At 38.7% G+C, this 18,668-nt stretch overlaps 1 protein-coding gene across 5 annotated transcripts in view; it reads right to left on the reverse strand.

Moving 5' to 3' along the window:
* Window positions 1-11,167, reverse strand: part of RNF130 (ring finger protein 130) — a 73,710-nt gene extending 62,543 nt beyond the window's left edge. For 4 of the 5 annotated variants that reach the window (XM_008584979.1, XM_008584982.1, XM_008584981.1 and 1 more), the window contains exon 1: window positions 10,918-11,165. In XM_008584979.1, coding sequence (XP_008583201.1) covers window positions 10,918-11,145 — 228 coding nt within the window. In that variant the 5' untranslated portion in view covers window positions 11,146-11,165. Of the gene's footprint in view, window positions 1-10,917 lie in introns of all 5 variants that reach the window. The other variant, XM_008584980.1, reaches the window with a different exon arrangement.
* Window positions 11,168-18,668: the final 7,501 nt, after the last annotated feature.

An 18,668-nucleotide genomic window follows, 5' to 3' on the forward strand; every position in this document is an offset into this window, starting at 1 on the left:
CAGTGTTGCCCCCGCACCGGACCGGGGACCGGCAACGGGACCGCAACCCTCGGTGTCGCTCCCGCGCCTCGCTCAGCCAGTGAGCGGGGACCGGTCTGCATGTGGGATCCGAACCCTCGGGCGGGAGCGCCGCCGCGCTTCCCAAGCGGCGCACTATCCAGTGCGCCACTGGGCCGGCCCGAGGAGCTCTGTTTTTAAGAAAAAAGAAAAACCATGAATTTATACTGATATTCCCAATTCAAAAATAAGATTATAGAGTTATTACTCAATTTCTTTAAACTTTTCTTTCCCCTCTTACTCTGAAAATCTTGGTTGATTTCTAGTATCATTAACATAGTTGTGTATTTGCTTTATCCTACAATATACATAATACTTTCAAAATAACAATCAATGTTACTACTAACAATAAGACTATTAAATGCAGCTTAGACTTATTTTTAATCCTTAGAATATATCCCCACAAAAATGTACCATTAAAAGAAGTTCTCTGAGGGCCGGCCTGGTGGTGCACTACTGTAGTGCGCCGCTTGGGAAGCGCGGTGGCGCTCCCACCGAGGGTTCGGATCCCGCATGTGGACCGGCCGCTCACTGGCTGAGCGAGGGGCGGGAGCAGCACCGAGGGTTGCAATCCCGTGGCCAGTCCCGGTCTGGTACGGGCACGACACTGAGGGTTGCGATCCGTTGCCGGTCACGAAAAAAGACAAAAAGGGGAAAAAAAAAAAAAAAAAAAAAGTTCTCTGAAACAATTCCTTTCTGTGTTTGTACCATCATCTTGAAATATTTAGGTTCATTTGTTCCATTTATTTTCAATTTTGATGATTATTTTAAAAATTATATAAAACAGTTACACGGTTCCAAAGTCAAAACTATAAAAACAGGAAAATGGAAGTCTCACTTCCACCTTAATCTCCTTCACCCTGCTCCCTTTCCCCCCAAAGTAATAACTATTTTTGTTTGTTTTATACTTACATTGTTTCCTTTTGAAAATAAAAGGATAAATATGTATCTATGCATGTATGTAGATACATGTGCTATATAAATATCCATATATGAATGTATTTTTTTTTTTTGTCTTTTTTTCCGTGTCCGGCAACGGATCGCAACCCTCAGTGTCGCCCCGTACCGGACCGGGACCGGCAACGGGATCACAGCCCTCGGTGTTGCTCCCGCGCCTCGCTCAGCCAGTGAGCGGGAACCGGTCTGTATGTGGGATCCGAACCCTCGGCGGGAGCGCCGCCGCACTTCCCAAGCGGCGCACTATAGCAGTGCGCCACCGGGCCGGCCCTGAATGTATTTTCATAGTTCCCCTTCTTCTTATAATAAATTCGTATACCAAAATTTCTCTTTTCCTTGCTTTTTTTCCCTTAACAATATACCCTAAAGATCACTCCACTGGAGCATACAGAAATCTTTAGAATTCCCTTCTTTTTTACAGCTATAAACTACTCCATTGCATTCAGAGTAGTAGAGTACTAATTTATTCAACCAGACCCCTAGTGATGCCTATTTGAGTATTTCAAGTCTTTTGCTATTACCAACAATATCACAATGAATAGTCTTGTGTATCTGTCATTTTTAACTTTTGTACGTTTATCATCAGGCTAGATTCCTACAAGTGAGATTACTAAAACAAAGGATAATCAGATATGCAATTGTGTTAGATATTACAAATTTCTGCCTCCCACAGGAACTGTTTTGTATTCCTATTTTCAACGTATAACAATGCTTATTTTCGCTCCAAACTTGTCAGATTTTAGATTTTTTTTTTTTGGCCAAACTGATCAACAAGAAATGGTACTTGCAGTATGGTCTTAAGCTACATTTAACTTAAGATCGAAGTTAAGCATCTTTTAACATTCTAAGGACCATTTGTATTTCTTTTTAGTGACCTCCCTATTTTTTTTTGTCCATTTTTTCTATCAGGTTTTCAGTCTTCTTTATATATCAGGGACCCTAGCCCTTTGTAATATGTCACAAATACTTTTTTTAGTTTGTTATTCCTTTATCTTTTGATTTTCCTTATGTTTTCTTCTTAACAAAAAGTTTTACTGCAAATTTTAACATTTTTCTTATTCTACAGTTTTGAGCCGTAATTCAGAAAGCTGTCCAAATTCCCCATCACAAAGGAAAACAGTCCTAGACTTGCTTTAATGAGATCTCACACTGATTTGAAATTTATCCTGGTGTACATGTCTTTTTCCAGTTGTCCCACAACCATTTAAAGTCCATCTTTCCCCAGTGATTTGAGATGATGCTTTTTATTATATACTGTACTAAATTTCCATCACATTTGGGATTTTCTATTTTGTTTATTAGTCTATTTATTTATAAGCTAACTTTCAATACTTTTTTAAATAAAAAGCTTTACTATATATTACAAAGCTTGGTGTGGCTACTAGTCACCTGTCTTTGCTCCTCTTTTTCAGGGGTTTTCTGGCTATTAACTACTTGCTCTTCCGTATGAATTTTATAATGACCTGTATAGCCCCTGAAAAATATTTGATGGTATCTTTATTGGGATCGAATTAAACTTATGTATTAATTTAGGGAGAACTGACATATTTATTTTATTGATTGTTTCTATTTGACAGGAACATGGTATTATGTCCTTTCCATTTGTTTAAATACTTTTCTGTGCTTGCAGGAGTGTTCTGTATTTTTCCTCAGATAGGTTTTACATAGTTCATATTAAGTTCTGACCTAAACTTATTTATCCATCTGTCCATCCAGTTGTAAATGGTGCCTTTCCTTTCATTATATTTTGATTATTTCTGTATGTTAATTTTATATCCTGCTCCTTCACTAAATCTTTTTCCTGTATGTAGAAGTTGTTCCACTGATTCTTTTGGGTTTTTCACACAGATAATCCATTTTGAATTGATTTTGGTAGATGGCGAGAGGTACTGGTCTAGTTTTATTCTTCTGCAAATGGATATCCAGTTTTCCCAGCACCATTTAGTGAAGAGGCTGTCTTTTCCTCAATGTATCTTCTTGGTGCTTTGTTAAAGATCAGTTGGCTGTAAGTATGTGGGTTGATTCCTGGGTTCTCTATTTGGTTCCACTGGTCAATGTGTCTGTTTTTATGCCAGTACCATGCTGTTTTGGCTACTATAGCTTTGTAGTATAGTATGAGGTCAGATAGTGTAATGCTTCTGGCTTTATTATTTTTTTTGCTCAAGATTGCTTTGGCTATTTGGGGTCTTTTGTTGTCTATATGAATGTTGGGATTGTTTTTTCTATTTCTGTGAAGAATGTCATTGGTATTTTGATGGGGATTGCACTGAAACTGTAAATAGCTTTGGGTAGTACAGACATTTTCACAACATTAATTCTTCCAATCCATGAACATGGAATGTCTTTCCACCTTTTGCTATCCTCTTTAATTTCTTTCAGGCAGTGTTTTGTAGTTTTCATTGTAGAGATCTTTTACCTCCTTGATTAAATTTATTCCTAGGTATTTTATTTTTTTGGAAATTATTATTAAACGGAAATGCTTTTTTGATTTCTTTTTCTGCTAGGTCTTTGCTGATGTATAAAGGTGCTACTCATTTTTGTGTACTGATTTTGTATGCAGCAACTTTACTGAATTTGTTACCAGCTCTAGGAGTTTTTTTGTTTGAGTCTTTAGGTCTTTCTATATATAGGAAGTTCACTTTTTTTTCTTTTTTTTAAAGATGACTGGTAAGGGGATCTTAACCCTTGACTTGGTGTTATCAGCACCACACTCTCCCGAGTGAGCCAAGGGCCGGCCCAGGAAGTTCATTTTTTATTAAGGTCTCTGATATGGATTCAATTGTGTTCCCTATATTTTATGTATTAGAAGCTTGATCCCCGATTGTAACTTGAGGGTGGGAAATTCTATTGTGGTAACTGAAAGGTGGGGCCTTGAAGAGGTGATGAGATTCTCAGGACCATGCCCTAATGAATAGATTAATAATGGTGGTCATGGGTATGGTTCTGAAGGCTTTAAAAAGAGAGCACATAAGAGTCTCTCTTTCTGTTCTGCCATTTTACAATGTGATACCCTTTGTCACTGAAGTCACTACCAAAGAAAGCTCTCACTAGATGTGTTCCTGGACTTCAGACTTTCCAGCCTCTTAAACTGTAAGCAATAAATTTCATTTTCTTACAAATTACCCAGTTTCAGATATTTTGTTATAAGCAACAGTAACGGACTAATACAGTCTCTTACCTTCACCAAAACATCATGCCTTTAAGTCACTGTTTTTCAAGGTCTGGTCCATGGAGCAAATGGATTAAATCTACTTTGGGTGCTTAATAATAATAATAATAATAATAATAATAATAATAATAATAATATGAAATAATAATGACATTTATAGTAACTGAGATTTATTTAGTACATACCATGTGCTAGGTACTGTTCTAAGCCCTTCACATGTAATCTTCAGTCATTTTATGAGAAAGGAACTACATTGTCCCCATTTTACAGAACAGGAGGAGATTGAGGCACAGAGAGATGAAGTAATTTGCCTAGGTCAAAAGCTGGTAAGTAGACCCTATGCAGACTTGCTGAATCAGATGGCAAATTCTCAAGAATGTGCAATTTAAAAAAATGCCCCCCCCAAAAGAGAAAAAAAGTGCTCCCACATGATTCTTTTGCATACTAAAATTTGACACTAAACGTTATATATAAAATATAAACTAAGTATAAACTACCAACCCTAGTTTCCAAAGCCTTTTCTTGTAATGCTCTATCCATTCACTCATTTTCTTTGTATTTCTGATTGTGCCCTATTCCTTAGGTAATAAAATTCCTCAAGTTTCCACCTCACCACACAAAGAATATAAGAAATGACAAAACCACAGGGATGCATTATTTTACAAAGGAGAAAAACCAACCCCAGGGAGAGATGAGGTGATCTGTCGAAAGTTAGTAAAAGAGTTGGGACTAGAAAACTGACTTTCCAGTCCAGATCTTTTTCCACTATAAAATGCCTTAAAAACTTCCTAACATTATAAAGTATCAAGGGATTTGATTGTCAGGAGCCAAATTATCTTATCTTGGTCAAAGCTGCCAATAATACCAATTTGAACACTGTTCTATATGTGAATGCAAAGTGTCAACATGTTTTAAATTGGTAGAAAATAATTTAAAACAACTCATGCTGCTTATTCTAACAGGAATAATTTGTCCGAAGCCAGATGGTTCACAATATATTGAGGACAGGACACTTCAATGAAACAGCTCAGATTTCTCCTCTCAGTAATAAGAATTCTCTTACAGAAATAGAATTAGGTCTGTATCTGCATGTAGTAGGGCTTTCTTCTTTTAAACATCGGTAAAATCCAGATGCTGTATTTTTTCCCTGCCTGACAGTGTCTTGTAGTCTGCGCCCTCTCTGATTCACTCTCTCATCGCTACCACCATTTTTTCCTTTCTGTCTCAAAAGAGGTGTCTGTAACTCCTTTCCAGGCACATTTGCCTGTGCCCCTGATGCCTTCTCTCCAACTCTCTACATAACCTTGCTTTATGAATATTATCTTCCTTTGTTCTTCAATATTTCCCCCCTTTAATAGCTTCTTCCCCCTAAGCCTCTCCCACCAGAAAAAAATCTGATATCATTCCACTGCTAAAAAACCTTGGATGACCCCTCCTGCTTAGAGAATAAAGTCTAAACTCAGCATGTCATCTAAGCTCCTCATATTCTAGTGTCACTTTACTCTCTAATATCAGTTCACAGTCTCCAGGCTCCTCCCCACTCTTCCCAGTGTTCCAGCCATTCAACTCTCCTGTCTCTCCTTTTATCTCTCCACGGCCCTGTGAAAAATGGTCCCTTTGCCTGACTATTCTCTCGGTCTTTGTTTGATGAAGTCTTATTCATCTTTTAAAATTCAGCTGAAATGTCGCCACCTCTTCTGTGAAGTGTCTCTGACTCCCCAATAGTAATATCACTCTGCCCCCAAAGAGTAACTCTCATACCACACAGTATTTTGATTACGCCTGCCTGCCTTCCCAATAGAATGTAAGGTCATTCTTGAATTCACTACACATTTACTGAGTGAGTGTGCCATGCCAAGCTCTATGCTAAACCCAAAGGATACAGAAATAAATGTTTTCAAAATACTGATCTTAAGAGCATATCTTGTGCTGAAAAAATCAAGACTTAAGCTCTTGATGTGTGACATTTAAAGGCATATAGTCTCTGTATACAAAAAGTGTTACGTATTTATATACACTGATCATAGTAGTAGGACATGAAAAAAAAGATAGAGTATTTGCAGTATCTTAAAAAACTGGTAAAATAATAACTTCTCAGCTCAAACATCTATTCTTCTTTTCCAGTTCTTCTGGAATTGTTAATCCTAAATAAACATAATAAACAAAATTCATTCTATCATCCAACAATATACATTGTATATAGTGTGTGTATGTATATATATATATATATATATATATATATATATATATATATACACACACTCTCCACCTACTCCCCCCCCAAATCTGGAAGGAAGAAAACTTTTGAACTCAGCATTTTCTAAAGATTACATAAAAGTATTACAAAATACAAGTCTACAAAGTATACATGAAAGTATTGTCCTTCCTCTGGCGCAGGAACACTCACTGTGCTTCCACACTCTAACAGACAGGTGCACTCACTGGCCTTCTGAGACAGAAATGGGCAATAGAAGTACGTTTCATCACAGCAACCTTGACACATTTATGAAGTCTAAGAATACTATATACACATGTAATGGTGAAGAGCTTTTGCAAGTTTTAAATCCCTCCAAATTGCAGGCATTTTTACATGGAATTTTCATAAGAAGACATTCTAAACTTGAGTCCAGTAGATTGCAGACTTTTTTAGACTTGCCCTATTCCTCAACAGTAAAATAAAAATTTTACTGTTCTATTTTAGGAATCAAATTTGACTACTTTGATATTAAAGGTGCAGTATTAACCATGTAATTGTTAAAAAATTTACACTTCTCTAAAACTCCTTAGACACCCTTTAAATATAAAGGCACCAAACATCTACTCTTTTGTGTGAAATCAGTATCACTGACTTAATTAGAAGGTGACACTTAAGTTTACTGTCAGCCATCATAGGAGCTATTTGTGCCTAAACATAGTATTTAGAAGCTTTCAGGAAAAGCAAACCACAGACACTTAGCAGTAAACTGAAAAGTCAAAGCATTAGATTCTCATATCACATGTAAAGTGTTCTCAATTGTGAACATTACACTGCACTGAGAAAGTTACTTATATTACATGGCTCTCTTTGGTAGCATATTTTGCAGAAAGAACTCCTTCCTGATAACAGTTTGTGGGAGAAAATGAGGATCTCTCTCTAAACTCACTGTGTTTTCTTTGCTAATAGTTCTGGCTTCTCTTTTGAAATAGCTAAAGGTTTCAATCAGCTGAGCTGCTCCCACCTCCTTGTTAAATTTTAATAAACTAAGCTTTTTAAGCCACATAAAAATTTCATCAAGCGTTTCCCAACCTTAGGGAAAACGGAAGGAGGAAAAAAGGTCAGAACACCACTTTCCACTAAAGCAGTGTCTATCAAGGGATGCTTTGGAAGCAGCCTGCATGCAGTCAGCTACAACACAAGTGCTAGGAAACAAGCTCCCTGTTTGTGGCCTGTGCCAGATGGCGATTACATTTGTTCCTTCATCACACACAGGCTCCACACTGGGTGCTAATCAAACCTTCTAATAGCAGGTTCCTGGGACAACCATGAGTTTTCTTCCTAAAGTCCTGGGATGTGCCATATGCAACCCATTACTATAGGGCTTCCCTGTCAAGAACACCATTTCAGAGCAGCTCCTGACTATTATACTTTCAGTGTTTCATATAACAACATATTTAAAAAAATACTTAATTTAGCTTTTAAAAAGGTATATAGCACATTATAGCACAAAAAGAGGAGTTGAGCTGTCTAGGGACCTTGAGACTTAGGATGGTGATTTCCCTGGGCTTCCATATCGCCTCCCATTTATCACACTGCTGCAGAAGCCTCCAACCTGGAACTGTCAACAGGAACAACCATCACCCCACACCCCAACACCACCACCAAAAAAAAAAAAGGTGATTCCCCCAGCCAAAGTACCAGGAAAGAGATGGCCTGACATCACAAAGGCTTTTGGGTAATTAATACCTGTTCTGCTCCAGCCAAACACCAAAGAAAAATACTGCACACCTCCTCCCACCCTGGTTTCAACATGGCACAGAAGATGATCTCCCTTCTACCTCCACCTCCACCCCTCCCAGCTCCTCATGGAAGTAAGATGAGCACAGTGATCTAGTTGACACCTACAGAACACATGAAAAGATGTTCAACATCAGTAGCCATTAGAGAAATGCAAATTAAAACCGCAGAAGAAACGTTACTACCCACTTAGCATAATGGCTAGAATAAAAAAATAGTGACAACATCAAATGCTGATGAGGATGTGAAGGAACTGGATCAGCCATACATTCCTGGTAGAACGTAAAATCGTACAGCCACTTTGGAAAAAAAAGTATGGCAGTTTCGTACAAAACTAAATATGTGCTTACCTACCACAATAACCCTTGAACTCATGTTCAAACAAAAACCTGTACATGAATGTTCACAGCCACTTTATAATAGCCAAAACCTGGAAACAACACAGATATCCTTCAATGAGTGAATGGTTAAACAAACTGTGGTACACACAAAACATGGAATGCTATTCAGCAATAAAAAGGAATAAACTGTTGATACACACAGCACCTTGGAAGGATCTCAAGGGAATTATGCTGAGTGAAGAAAAACAAATTCTAGAGGTTAAGTACTATATGATTATATCTATATCACATTCTTGAAATGACAAGACTACAGAGATGGGAACAGATTAGTGGCAGCCAGTGGTTAGAGAAGGGGGTGAGAGGAAGGTGGCTGTGGCTGTAGAAGAGTAGCACAAGGGATCCCTGTGATGAAACTGTTCTGTATCTTGACTGTGGTAATGGTCACATGAACCTACATGTGATAAAGCTGCACAGAACTAAACACACACACACAACCACACACATACACAAACGAGTACAAGTCAAACCAAAGAAATCTGAAGATTTCAGTGGATTCAGTAAGATTGGAGGATTGAATCCACGTCAATTTCTGAGGTGTGATATTTACTATAGTAATGCAAGATGTTACCATTGGAGGAAAATGAATGGAGGGTATATGGGATTTCTCTGTATTATTTCTTATAAATCCAATTGAATCTACATTATCTCAAAATAAAAAGTTTTTAAAAATGTAAAGGACTGTTGTTCCTGACAAAAATGCATATAACCTGAATCTAATCATGAAGGAATGAACATAAGACATCAGACAAACTCAAATACAAAATAACTGACCTGTACTCTTTGAAAATGTCAGTGTCATGAAACAGTAAGAGAGACATGACAACCAAATGCAACATTCAATCTGATCCCATTAAGCCAAGGTTTTATTTGCTATAAAGAACATTATCAAGCCAGTTTTACAAAACTTGAAAAAGGTCTGTAGATCAGATAATGTATTATATTAATGTTAATTTCCTCATTTTGATAATCATACTGTGGTTATATAAGAGAATATGTTTTTTACAAAATACACAACGGAGTATCTAAGAGTAAAGGGGCATCATAGCTCAACTTTCTCTCAAATGGTTGAAAAAAATATATACATAGAAAAAGAAACATGATAAAATGTTAGCTGAAGAATCTGAATGAAGGGAATACTTTACACTATTCTTGCAACTTTTTTGTAAGTCTGAAGTTATAAATAATAATTATCAAAATTTAAAAAATTAAAAAATGTGCAGAATACTACAGAAATCCTGGCATGTAAACGTTCAATAAACAGTAGTTTTCAGGTATTTTATACCTATTTTCAGGTGAAGAACAAGTTGAAGGGCTAAATAAACTGACCAAGAGGGATCATGGTAAACTGGTGGTAAGGCAGGGATCTGAATTCAGACCTGTTTTATGCCAAAGTCTGTGCTTCTTCCAACAGAATGTGAGGAAGGATGAAAATTCCAACACCCCACAAGGATTAAGAGAGAGGATGACATTATAAAAAAAAAAAAAACTGGCTTCAAACCACTCTCCAAGCAATTCACTTCCTAGTTTCCTACAGGAAAAGTCTAGGACAGGGACTTAACACTTCTAACCAGGCTCTGAAGGTGGGTATTTTGTCTATAGCACATCAAAGAAACTTAGTAACAAACTGAGAGAACCCCCATCTCCAGGCCCTCCCCTGCAGGGCAGCATGATGCCTTTACTCTGCCTTTGCTTGTTCAACCCAAGTTAACTGAGCACTTGAGATGTGCTGATCAATGGAATTTCTAGGATAACTTTCTAAAGAGACCTATTTTACTGATTCTCCCCACCTAACCCTCACCCCCATGTCTGAGCTTAGATATGACAGATAATTTATTTTTTTATTTTTTTTCTGAATAGATAATACATAGTTCAAAATTCACATGGGAAAAAAAATTCACATGGAAAAGGAAGTAGAGTGAAGTCTGCCTCCCACTCCTCCCAGTTCCCCTCTTCAGAGAGAACCAAAGTTACCAGTTTAAAAATGCAACTTTGTAATATTTCTCCAAATTAATAAATTATCTAGATCATATTATGATATTAAAAGTTACCTACCTAACTAGAATAGCCTAAGTGATTGCTATAAATGTAATAATTTCCCCTTTTAGATATTTAAAATATCCTTAAAATACTTGTATAGGTATATTTTCAACATATTAAAATGAATGAAGTTTACAACTTACCTTGGTATTACAAAGCTGTGCTCTAATCAACTGAGCTAACCACCCAGACCCATAACTTTTTTTAAAATGAAAAAAATGTTGGTAAGATGTATGATCATGACAGGTGTCTATAAGTTATGGCTGGTAAGAACCATTCAGTACGGAGTAGTGGTAGCTCACCTGGTTCCTGTCACGTGCATTTGTGTACCTGATCTTCTGAATGAAGTAGAATATGAGCCACGCTGAAGAAATAATCATCAAAACAATAAAGGATATTGACACGAAGACTAGAGAACCACGGCTGAAGTTCTTTGGAGGCATTCGAGTTCCAACAGCTATTGTCATTTGTACAGAGATGTTTTTCTCCAGATAACTCAAAATATCCTTACCCCTCAATTCCGTTATCATGACAGCAATAATATCTCCAGTGCCTGTAATGTAAAATAAATATATACACTCAAGTGACATTTAAAATATACAGAAATATCAAATATATAAATATGCTGTTTAGAAAAACTACTGCAATGTTTGCTAATGGGAAAGGTTTGCAGATTCAACTTTTCAACTGAAATGAAGGTGCAGTTGGGTATGCTGGCAACCAAGTGGGAACATGTAAATTGTTGTGTAGTACTTACGACTGAGATAGAAGAAAGGCATAAAATGATTGTAGAACCATATTAACTTGTTTTACAATTATATTTGAAGAACAGATTATTAAACCAACCAAATGTGACAACAGACAGTAATATAACATATTATACAGCAATAGAAATATGATAAAATCATGGTAGGTTTACATTGTAAACCTTTTCTATCTTAAAATAATCTCCAGGGCCGGCCTGGTGGCGCACTGCTACAGTGCGCTGCTTGGGAAGCGCGGTGGCGCTCCCGCCGAGGGTTCGGATCCCACATACAGACTGGCCGCTCACTGGCTGAGCGAGGTGCGGGCGCAACACCGAGGGTTGCGATCCCGTTGCCGGTCCCGGTCCGGTACGGGCGCGACACTGAGGGTTGTGATCCGTTGCTGGTCACGAAAAAAGACAAAAAGGAAAAAGTAAATAAATAAATAAAAAATAAAATAATCTCCAGAAAGCCCTAGTCCCCTAAGAAAAGGAGAAAAGGGCTGTTATTTATAGAACAAACTGGTACTTCTTGTACTAATCACTCTAAGGAACATTCATGGAGCACCTACTGTGTGTACAACTAGTACAAGGATAGAAGTAGAGGATATGGAGTTTTATAATGTCACTGAGACGTAGGACACACACTGGGTAATACAGCTACAACAACAAAGTGCCACATGGTGGTAACTTTTATTTAGAACATCTGAAACCGACTTCAGTTTATGTCTAGACCTGACTGGAGCGAGGCTTCTTTTTAGTTTACCCAGAACTGTTCTGGAAGTCAAATCCTTCCTGAGACAGGTCCAAGCTTCAACATTCTGGTTAGGCATCAAAATACCTCCATCTTCTAAAAGCTGTCCAGAGATCTGCCCACAGCCACAAACCATGTAAGTTAACTATAAAGATGGTCTTAAATTGCCTTCTAGTTACCTAATCCCCTTTCCCTTACATCATTTCCAGAAACAGTAATACATTAAAGACAAGTGAGTCTCTCTCCCATGGATAGCACAAATCTCTATCACTTTCCTCCTCCACAAAAAGAATAACTTACCACTTTCTTTAAAAAAAAATAGAGAAGCCTTTCTACCACTAATCTAGTTGTTGGCAATTGTCCTCTCATAAGCTGAAGCTGCCTGTGATGGGACATGCAACTTTTACAATTTGCCTTCTTTGAAGAGCCTCTAATAGAGACTAAGGGTCAGGAGATGGGAAATAACATTTTCTTCCGGGTAAGAGAAAATTTTAACCACTTATTCAAATATGAATAAGGTCTGTGCATACAAATGTAAACCACCAAACATGCAAAAGCCCCAAAACTTGCCCTTTTAGAAAAGGCTTCTTCAATAAATAATATATACTAAACATTTGGTTTTATATGCTTCACTTATATTTAGCTAAAAGGACCATCCCTGTGTTACGTGCAGTCAAAAGACTACATGCAACTGAAAAGAAATTTACCAAAAGAAGTTTTATGAAAAATGTAACCCAAAGGAACATATATTTTGTATTACCTTATTCAAAATTGTTCCAGCCACTTTATCAGAACAGCAGTTTATCAGAATACTCATTAAAAATCCATAAACAAAAAGAAAAATGCAAAATTAAAGCAAGCAATAAAGTTAACGTCTAATTACCTTTGTGAAACAAGAGTTCTGATCAGTTAAGTTAGAGAAAATCATAACATAATGCTAAACCATTTTACATTTTCATTTAATAACCTTAGGTTTGTGCTTTTAAAATGTTGTTCGACAGGCAATGATCTGTGGTATAAGATACCAGGTATGGCTATAAAGTAACTGAGACGGATCCCACAAACAACATATGACAATCAGTCTCATTGCTTTATAATCACACCAGGTACAAATGATTTTAGAGATCAGTTCTGAGGCTCCCTCTTGAAGACTCAAGCTGGAAAAGGAGGAGGGAAAGCTGCACATATAGCCAAGGGAACCAATCCATGTGATTTTATTCAAAGAACACTAAATGAACGCACCAACTAATTTCAGCTGGAAAGCTGTTTGGGAAAAGAAGTGTTTAATTATTTCAACCATCCATTCAACAATATTTATTGAGCACATACTATGATCAAGGCTCCTTTCGCCTCTTAAAGAGAGTGCAAAATTACCTGCTCTTGATTACATGAAAACTGCTTCTACCCTCAGGAGGACAAAGGACAATCTTAAAGGGACTAGAGAGAGGAGCCAAACACAGGTGGTCTCATCACTGGCACAGAGTGGGGGACTGAGAAGAGTGATAGGAAAGGAGACTAAGACACTGCCTATCAAGCAAAATGAAAAACAAATAACAGCAGATCATCAGAATAGCAGTGAATGCACTGGGTTTTTTAACCATCTTAGGTCTTAAGTCCCTTACAGAATCTGATAAAAGTTTATACTGAACCCCCCCCTTAGAAGAGATGCCCCTCTCCCCTAAAGCCTGTCTGGTATCAAAGACTCTGATTTGAGGGCCGGCCCGGTGGCGCACTGGAGAGTGCACTGCTTGAGAGTGCGGCGGTGCTCCCGCCGAGGGTTCGGATCCCATGTGGAGACCGGTTCCCGCTCACTGGCTGAGCGCGGTGCAGGCGCAACACCGAGGGTTGCGATCCCGTTGCTGGTCCCCGGTACGGGCGCGACACAGAGGGTTGTGATCCCATTACCGGTCAGTAAAAAAGACAAAAAGGAAAAAAAAAAAAGACTCTGATTTGAGGATGCCTCAGACTCCTGACTTTTAAAGATTTGGGAAGCCCTGGCCCAGCTTCAGAGGGATATTAATGCCAGAGAAAATTTAAACTTCAGGATAAAAATAGGGTTGGATCAAGGAGTGAATAAGAATTAAGGATTAATCAGACTACAGTGATGTAAACATTCAAGCACAGGATGACAAATACATGGGATACTATCACCACTCCCACATCCTCAACCCTTGGCAAATACTGCTAATAAACCATGAACATGGTTCAGAATCCCAAGCATTTCAACCTGTCTGGTGGCCAGTATTATTTTATCAGAGATGACAATGAAGTAAAAACCCATTTGTGATACCTGCTTTCAACTATTTTCTTGAAAAACTTGCTCCATTGTTATTATTTACTGGAATCTATGTTTCCACTGCTTGAGTTTGGCTACTTCAATGAACAATTCTATTCTTTCCCCTTTTAAGAATTTTCAAACCCACACAATAGTTTCAATACTATCTGAACACTAATGTGCTTTTTTTTTTTCCTTTTTGTCTTTTTTACTGACCGGTAACGGGATCGCAATCCTTGGTGTCGCGCCCATACCGGGGACCGGCAACGGGATTGCAACCCTCAGTGTTGGGCCCACACCGCGCTCAGCCAGTGAGCGGGAACCGGTCTCCACATGCGATCCGAACCCTCAGCGGGAGCGCCGCTGCGCTCCCAAGCAGCGCACTCTCCAGTGCGCCACCGGGCCGGCCCAACACTAATGTGCTTTTAATTTAAATCTGTCAATTGGTAATATTTTTCCCTCTCTATATGTATTTATTTTTGCTGAACCAGTTAAGAGTAAATTGCAAACAACATGACTTTTCATTCTTAAATACTCAGAGTATCTCCTATGAACAAAGTTATTCTACATGCTCACAATTCATTTATTCATAATCACTAAATTTAACTCTGATACAACACTGTTCTTCAATATATGGCCCATGTTAAAATAGTGACTGATCTTAATAATGTCTTTCATAATTGTTATCAGCACCATGCTCTAACCAACTTAGCTAACTGGCCAGCCCTCACTAGTCTCCTTTTATCTAAAATAGTTCCTTACTCACTTCTCATCCATTGTTCATGACATTAACCTTTCTGAACAGTCCAAGCCGGATGTTTTGAAAATGTCCGTCAATATGAATTTTTTTGATCCTTTCCTGTTGATCAGATCTCTAAACTAAACATTTGTGGTAAGGATGCTATGAGATGATGTTATGTCTGTCCTCAGTGTATCACATCAGGAAGCACATGCTGAGTTCTACTTTTATTGCTGATGACAAATTTTATGACTTGGTTAATAAAATTTATCTGTTATCTGCCAGATTTCTCCACGTAAGTGAATGCTTTTCTTTTTTTAAGTAATAAGCAACTGATGGGATGATACTTTCACACTGTATAAACAGCCAGTTCCCCAGGCAGCTTGCACTCAATACTCTCAGCATCCACTGATGCTCACCTGAATCGGTAAAAATAACGGTATCTGCAAAACTAGCTTTCTAATGCCATAACTTCTATATTTTGTAAACTGATTTTATAATCAGAGGGACTAACAAAATTTTCTATTTTTTTCCCGCTAAAAAAATAGAATTGTTGGGTGGGCAATTTTTCAGTAAAAAAAGAGCCCCCCACTCCCAGCAACTCTTATTTTTTTTTGTTTTTTTGTGACTGGTAAGGGGATCGCAACCCTTGGCTTGGTGTCTACCGCACCGCGCTCAGCCAGTGAGCGCACCGGCCATCCCTACATAGGATCCGAACCCACGGCGGAAGCGCTGCTGCACTCCCAGCGCCACACTCTCCTGAGTGAGCCACGAGGTCGGCCCCCAGCAACTCTATTTTTTAATGAGAAAATAGATAAGTGGAAAAGTATGGTAATGCTGTTATAATTCTGACTACAAAATCAATTTTGAGGGGCCAACTGAAAGAACTTCAGAATTAATCTCCTTTGGGCTCTGAAACCAGAAGGTCTAGGTTCAAATCTCAGTATATTTAGCCTCTCTGAACTTGCTTCTTCTTTCCAAAAATGAGATATTACCTTCAGGTTTCACTGCTGATGCTCAGTAAATGCTACAGCTTAATGAGCTAATTCTACTTATATTATTGTTAATCAAAGAAAGTAAAGGAAGACATCGTGGAAGGAAATCAAAAATCCCCTACCACAGAATTCTGGATTCCTATTTCCTCTCCTCCCTCCCCACTGCTCAAGAAGCACTCAGGTGCTTGCTGACCAACACAATCCTCCTGGATACCAAGAGGATTCGTGCGTGCTTCAGCTCAGAAAGCGAGGCCACCAGTGGGAAGTGTCAGAAATCTATTCTACCTCACTCTTACCCCCACCCAAGTCCCTACTACAGGATTTTGGATTCTTCTTCCCTCTCTTCAATGCCTCCCAACCCCTCAGAAAGCACTCAGGCACCTGCTGACCAATACAATTGGTCCACAGGAAGTGTCAGAAATCCATTCCACTCCCCACTTCGCCCTGCCCATCCTGGGAGGGAGTCTTAGGGCAGGCCCAGGAAGAGAGCAAATGAGCTGTCTGGAACCCCAGGATGCAGGTGAAGAGAGGTGGCTTCACTGCAAGCAAGCTTTTCCACTACAAGCTTACCTGAATTTAGCAGACATTTTATGCCTTAACAGATGAATCTGTTAAGTTCAAATCACCTGCCAAAACTTTAAGGAATTTCAATACTCAGAATGACTCAGATAAATTTAGGAAATTTCCCATAAAAAGAGTTCAGGGGGATGCTGCATTCACACATTAAGTGCCTGCAATACTTTTATAACTTCTGGTTGGTTACTAGCATTGGCATTAAAGTTATTCTTGTAGCATTCAATGACCTATTTATGTGTAAAGCAGAACAATGTATACTTTAAGAGAGATTAAAGTGCTCCAAAGTTCTAGAAGGACTGCTGCTGACAAAACAGGTAGGTATAATTCAGAGATTTTCTGTAATAGTCTATCAGTCAAGTTGCACAGATGGGCCAAGCACTGTGCTGCCTGTGTCACAATGAGTCTGCTCGTTCATGGTCAAGGCCTTCTCTTCTCTCTCCCTTCCACTGACTTCAGTCTTTCTCAAATGTTTACCTACAATACTTCCATTTCTTCAAACCCAGTCTTATTTTTCTCTTCACTGATCCCTTAAAGAATTCAAGGGGGAAAAATATGCTACGTTCTTTTATAAATGAATACAGCAACAATTCTGACAGATGGCAGGTGATAGCAATTATAGATTTCCTGCTGAGAACTGTCGGTAGTTTTCCTAAAACACAGATTTGTCCTGTTGCTCTCCTGTTCAAAAGACATGGATGTGTTCCCCTGCCAACTAAATAATATCCAAACTCCTTAACCTGACATTAAGGACAACTAAATAATATCCAAACTCCTTAATCTGACCTCTCCCCAGCATTTGGGGAGCCAAGTGGCCTCAAGTGTAACTGATAGTCAAGGTGGACACTCCTTGACCCAGTGAAATTGCTGGTCAAAGTGACTGAAATAGTGGCTGATGGAGTCAAAGTAGGATAGAGGAGTGAAGCCAGGAGGAAGAAAATTGGGAAAGGTCCAAGGTCTTCATTATAACTAAAGTCTAGATTTCTAGATGCCCATTCATGGCTCTTGACTCTCCTCTGGAGAATCACCACTGACTAAATAAATGGTCATTTATGGATAGCAAAAAATACCATCAACTGTAAAGCAGGTCATTATTTCATGTATCATGAAGAAAAAAAGTCCTGTCAATAGATTCTAAGACACCATCGAACACTAGAAGCATCCCAACTTCAAGCTGTACATCCCAGAATCAAAATTCCTCTTCTATGGGCCGGCCCGGTGGCGCACTGCTACAGTGCACCGCTTGGGAAGTGTGGTGGCGCTCCCGCCGAGGGTTCGGATCCCACATACAGACCGGCTGCTCACTGGCTGAGCGAGGTGCGGGGGCAACACCGAGGGTTGCGATCCCGTTGCCGGTCCCAGTCCGGTACGGGCGCGACACTGAGGGTTGCGATCCGTTGCCGGTCACGAAAAAAGACAAAAAGAAAAAAAAAAATTCCTCTTCTACAAAGCAATCCTTCAAATATTCAAAGACACGTTCCCTGGGACCCCACATCAGTCTTTTCATATTAACTATTACTAGAGCCCCAAATCATTCCTTTTTTAAAAAATGTTTTTAAAGAATCTAAAACTTACAGAAAAGTTGTAAGTACACCCAGAACCACTTAAGGCTTAAGTTGCTGGCATAATGCCTCATCACCCCCAAATATTTAGCGTATAATTTCCTACAAACAAAAAAATTTTATAAACAGAATACAACCCCCCCAATCAGGAAATTAATACTGATACATTACTATCATCTAACGTGAGTCCATTCAAGCTTTTCCAACTTTCCCAAAATGTCCAGAGAGAGTCACGTGCCGCAATTAGCTGTTACAACTCAGTCTCTGTCAGTCTGCGACAGTCCCTCCATCTTTCCTTGATGTTTGTGACCTTGACACTTGAAGATCAGTCCAGTTATTCTGTAGAAGGTATTTCCTCATGACTGGATTCAGGTCATGTACACCTGACAGCAACATCACAGAAGTGATGCTGT

Source organism: Galeopterus variegatus, unplaced genomic scaffold, assembly GCF_000696425.1.
Source record: "Galeopterus variegatus unplaced genomic scaffold, G_variegatus-3.0.2 Scaffold3414, whole genome shotgun sequence".
Taxonomy (NCBI): domain Eukaryota; kingdom Metazoa; phylum Chordata; class Mammalia; order Dermoptera; family Cynocephalidae; genus Galeopterus; species Galeopterus variegatus.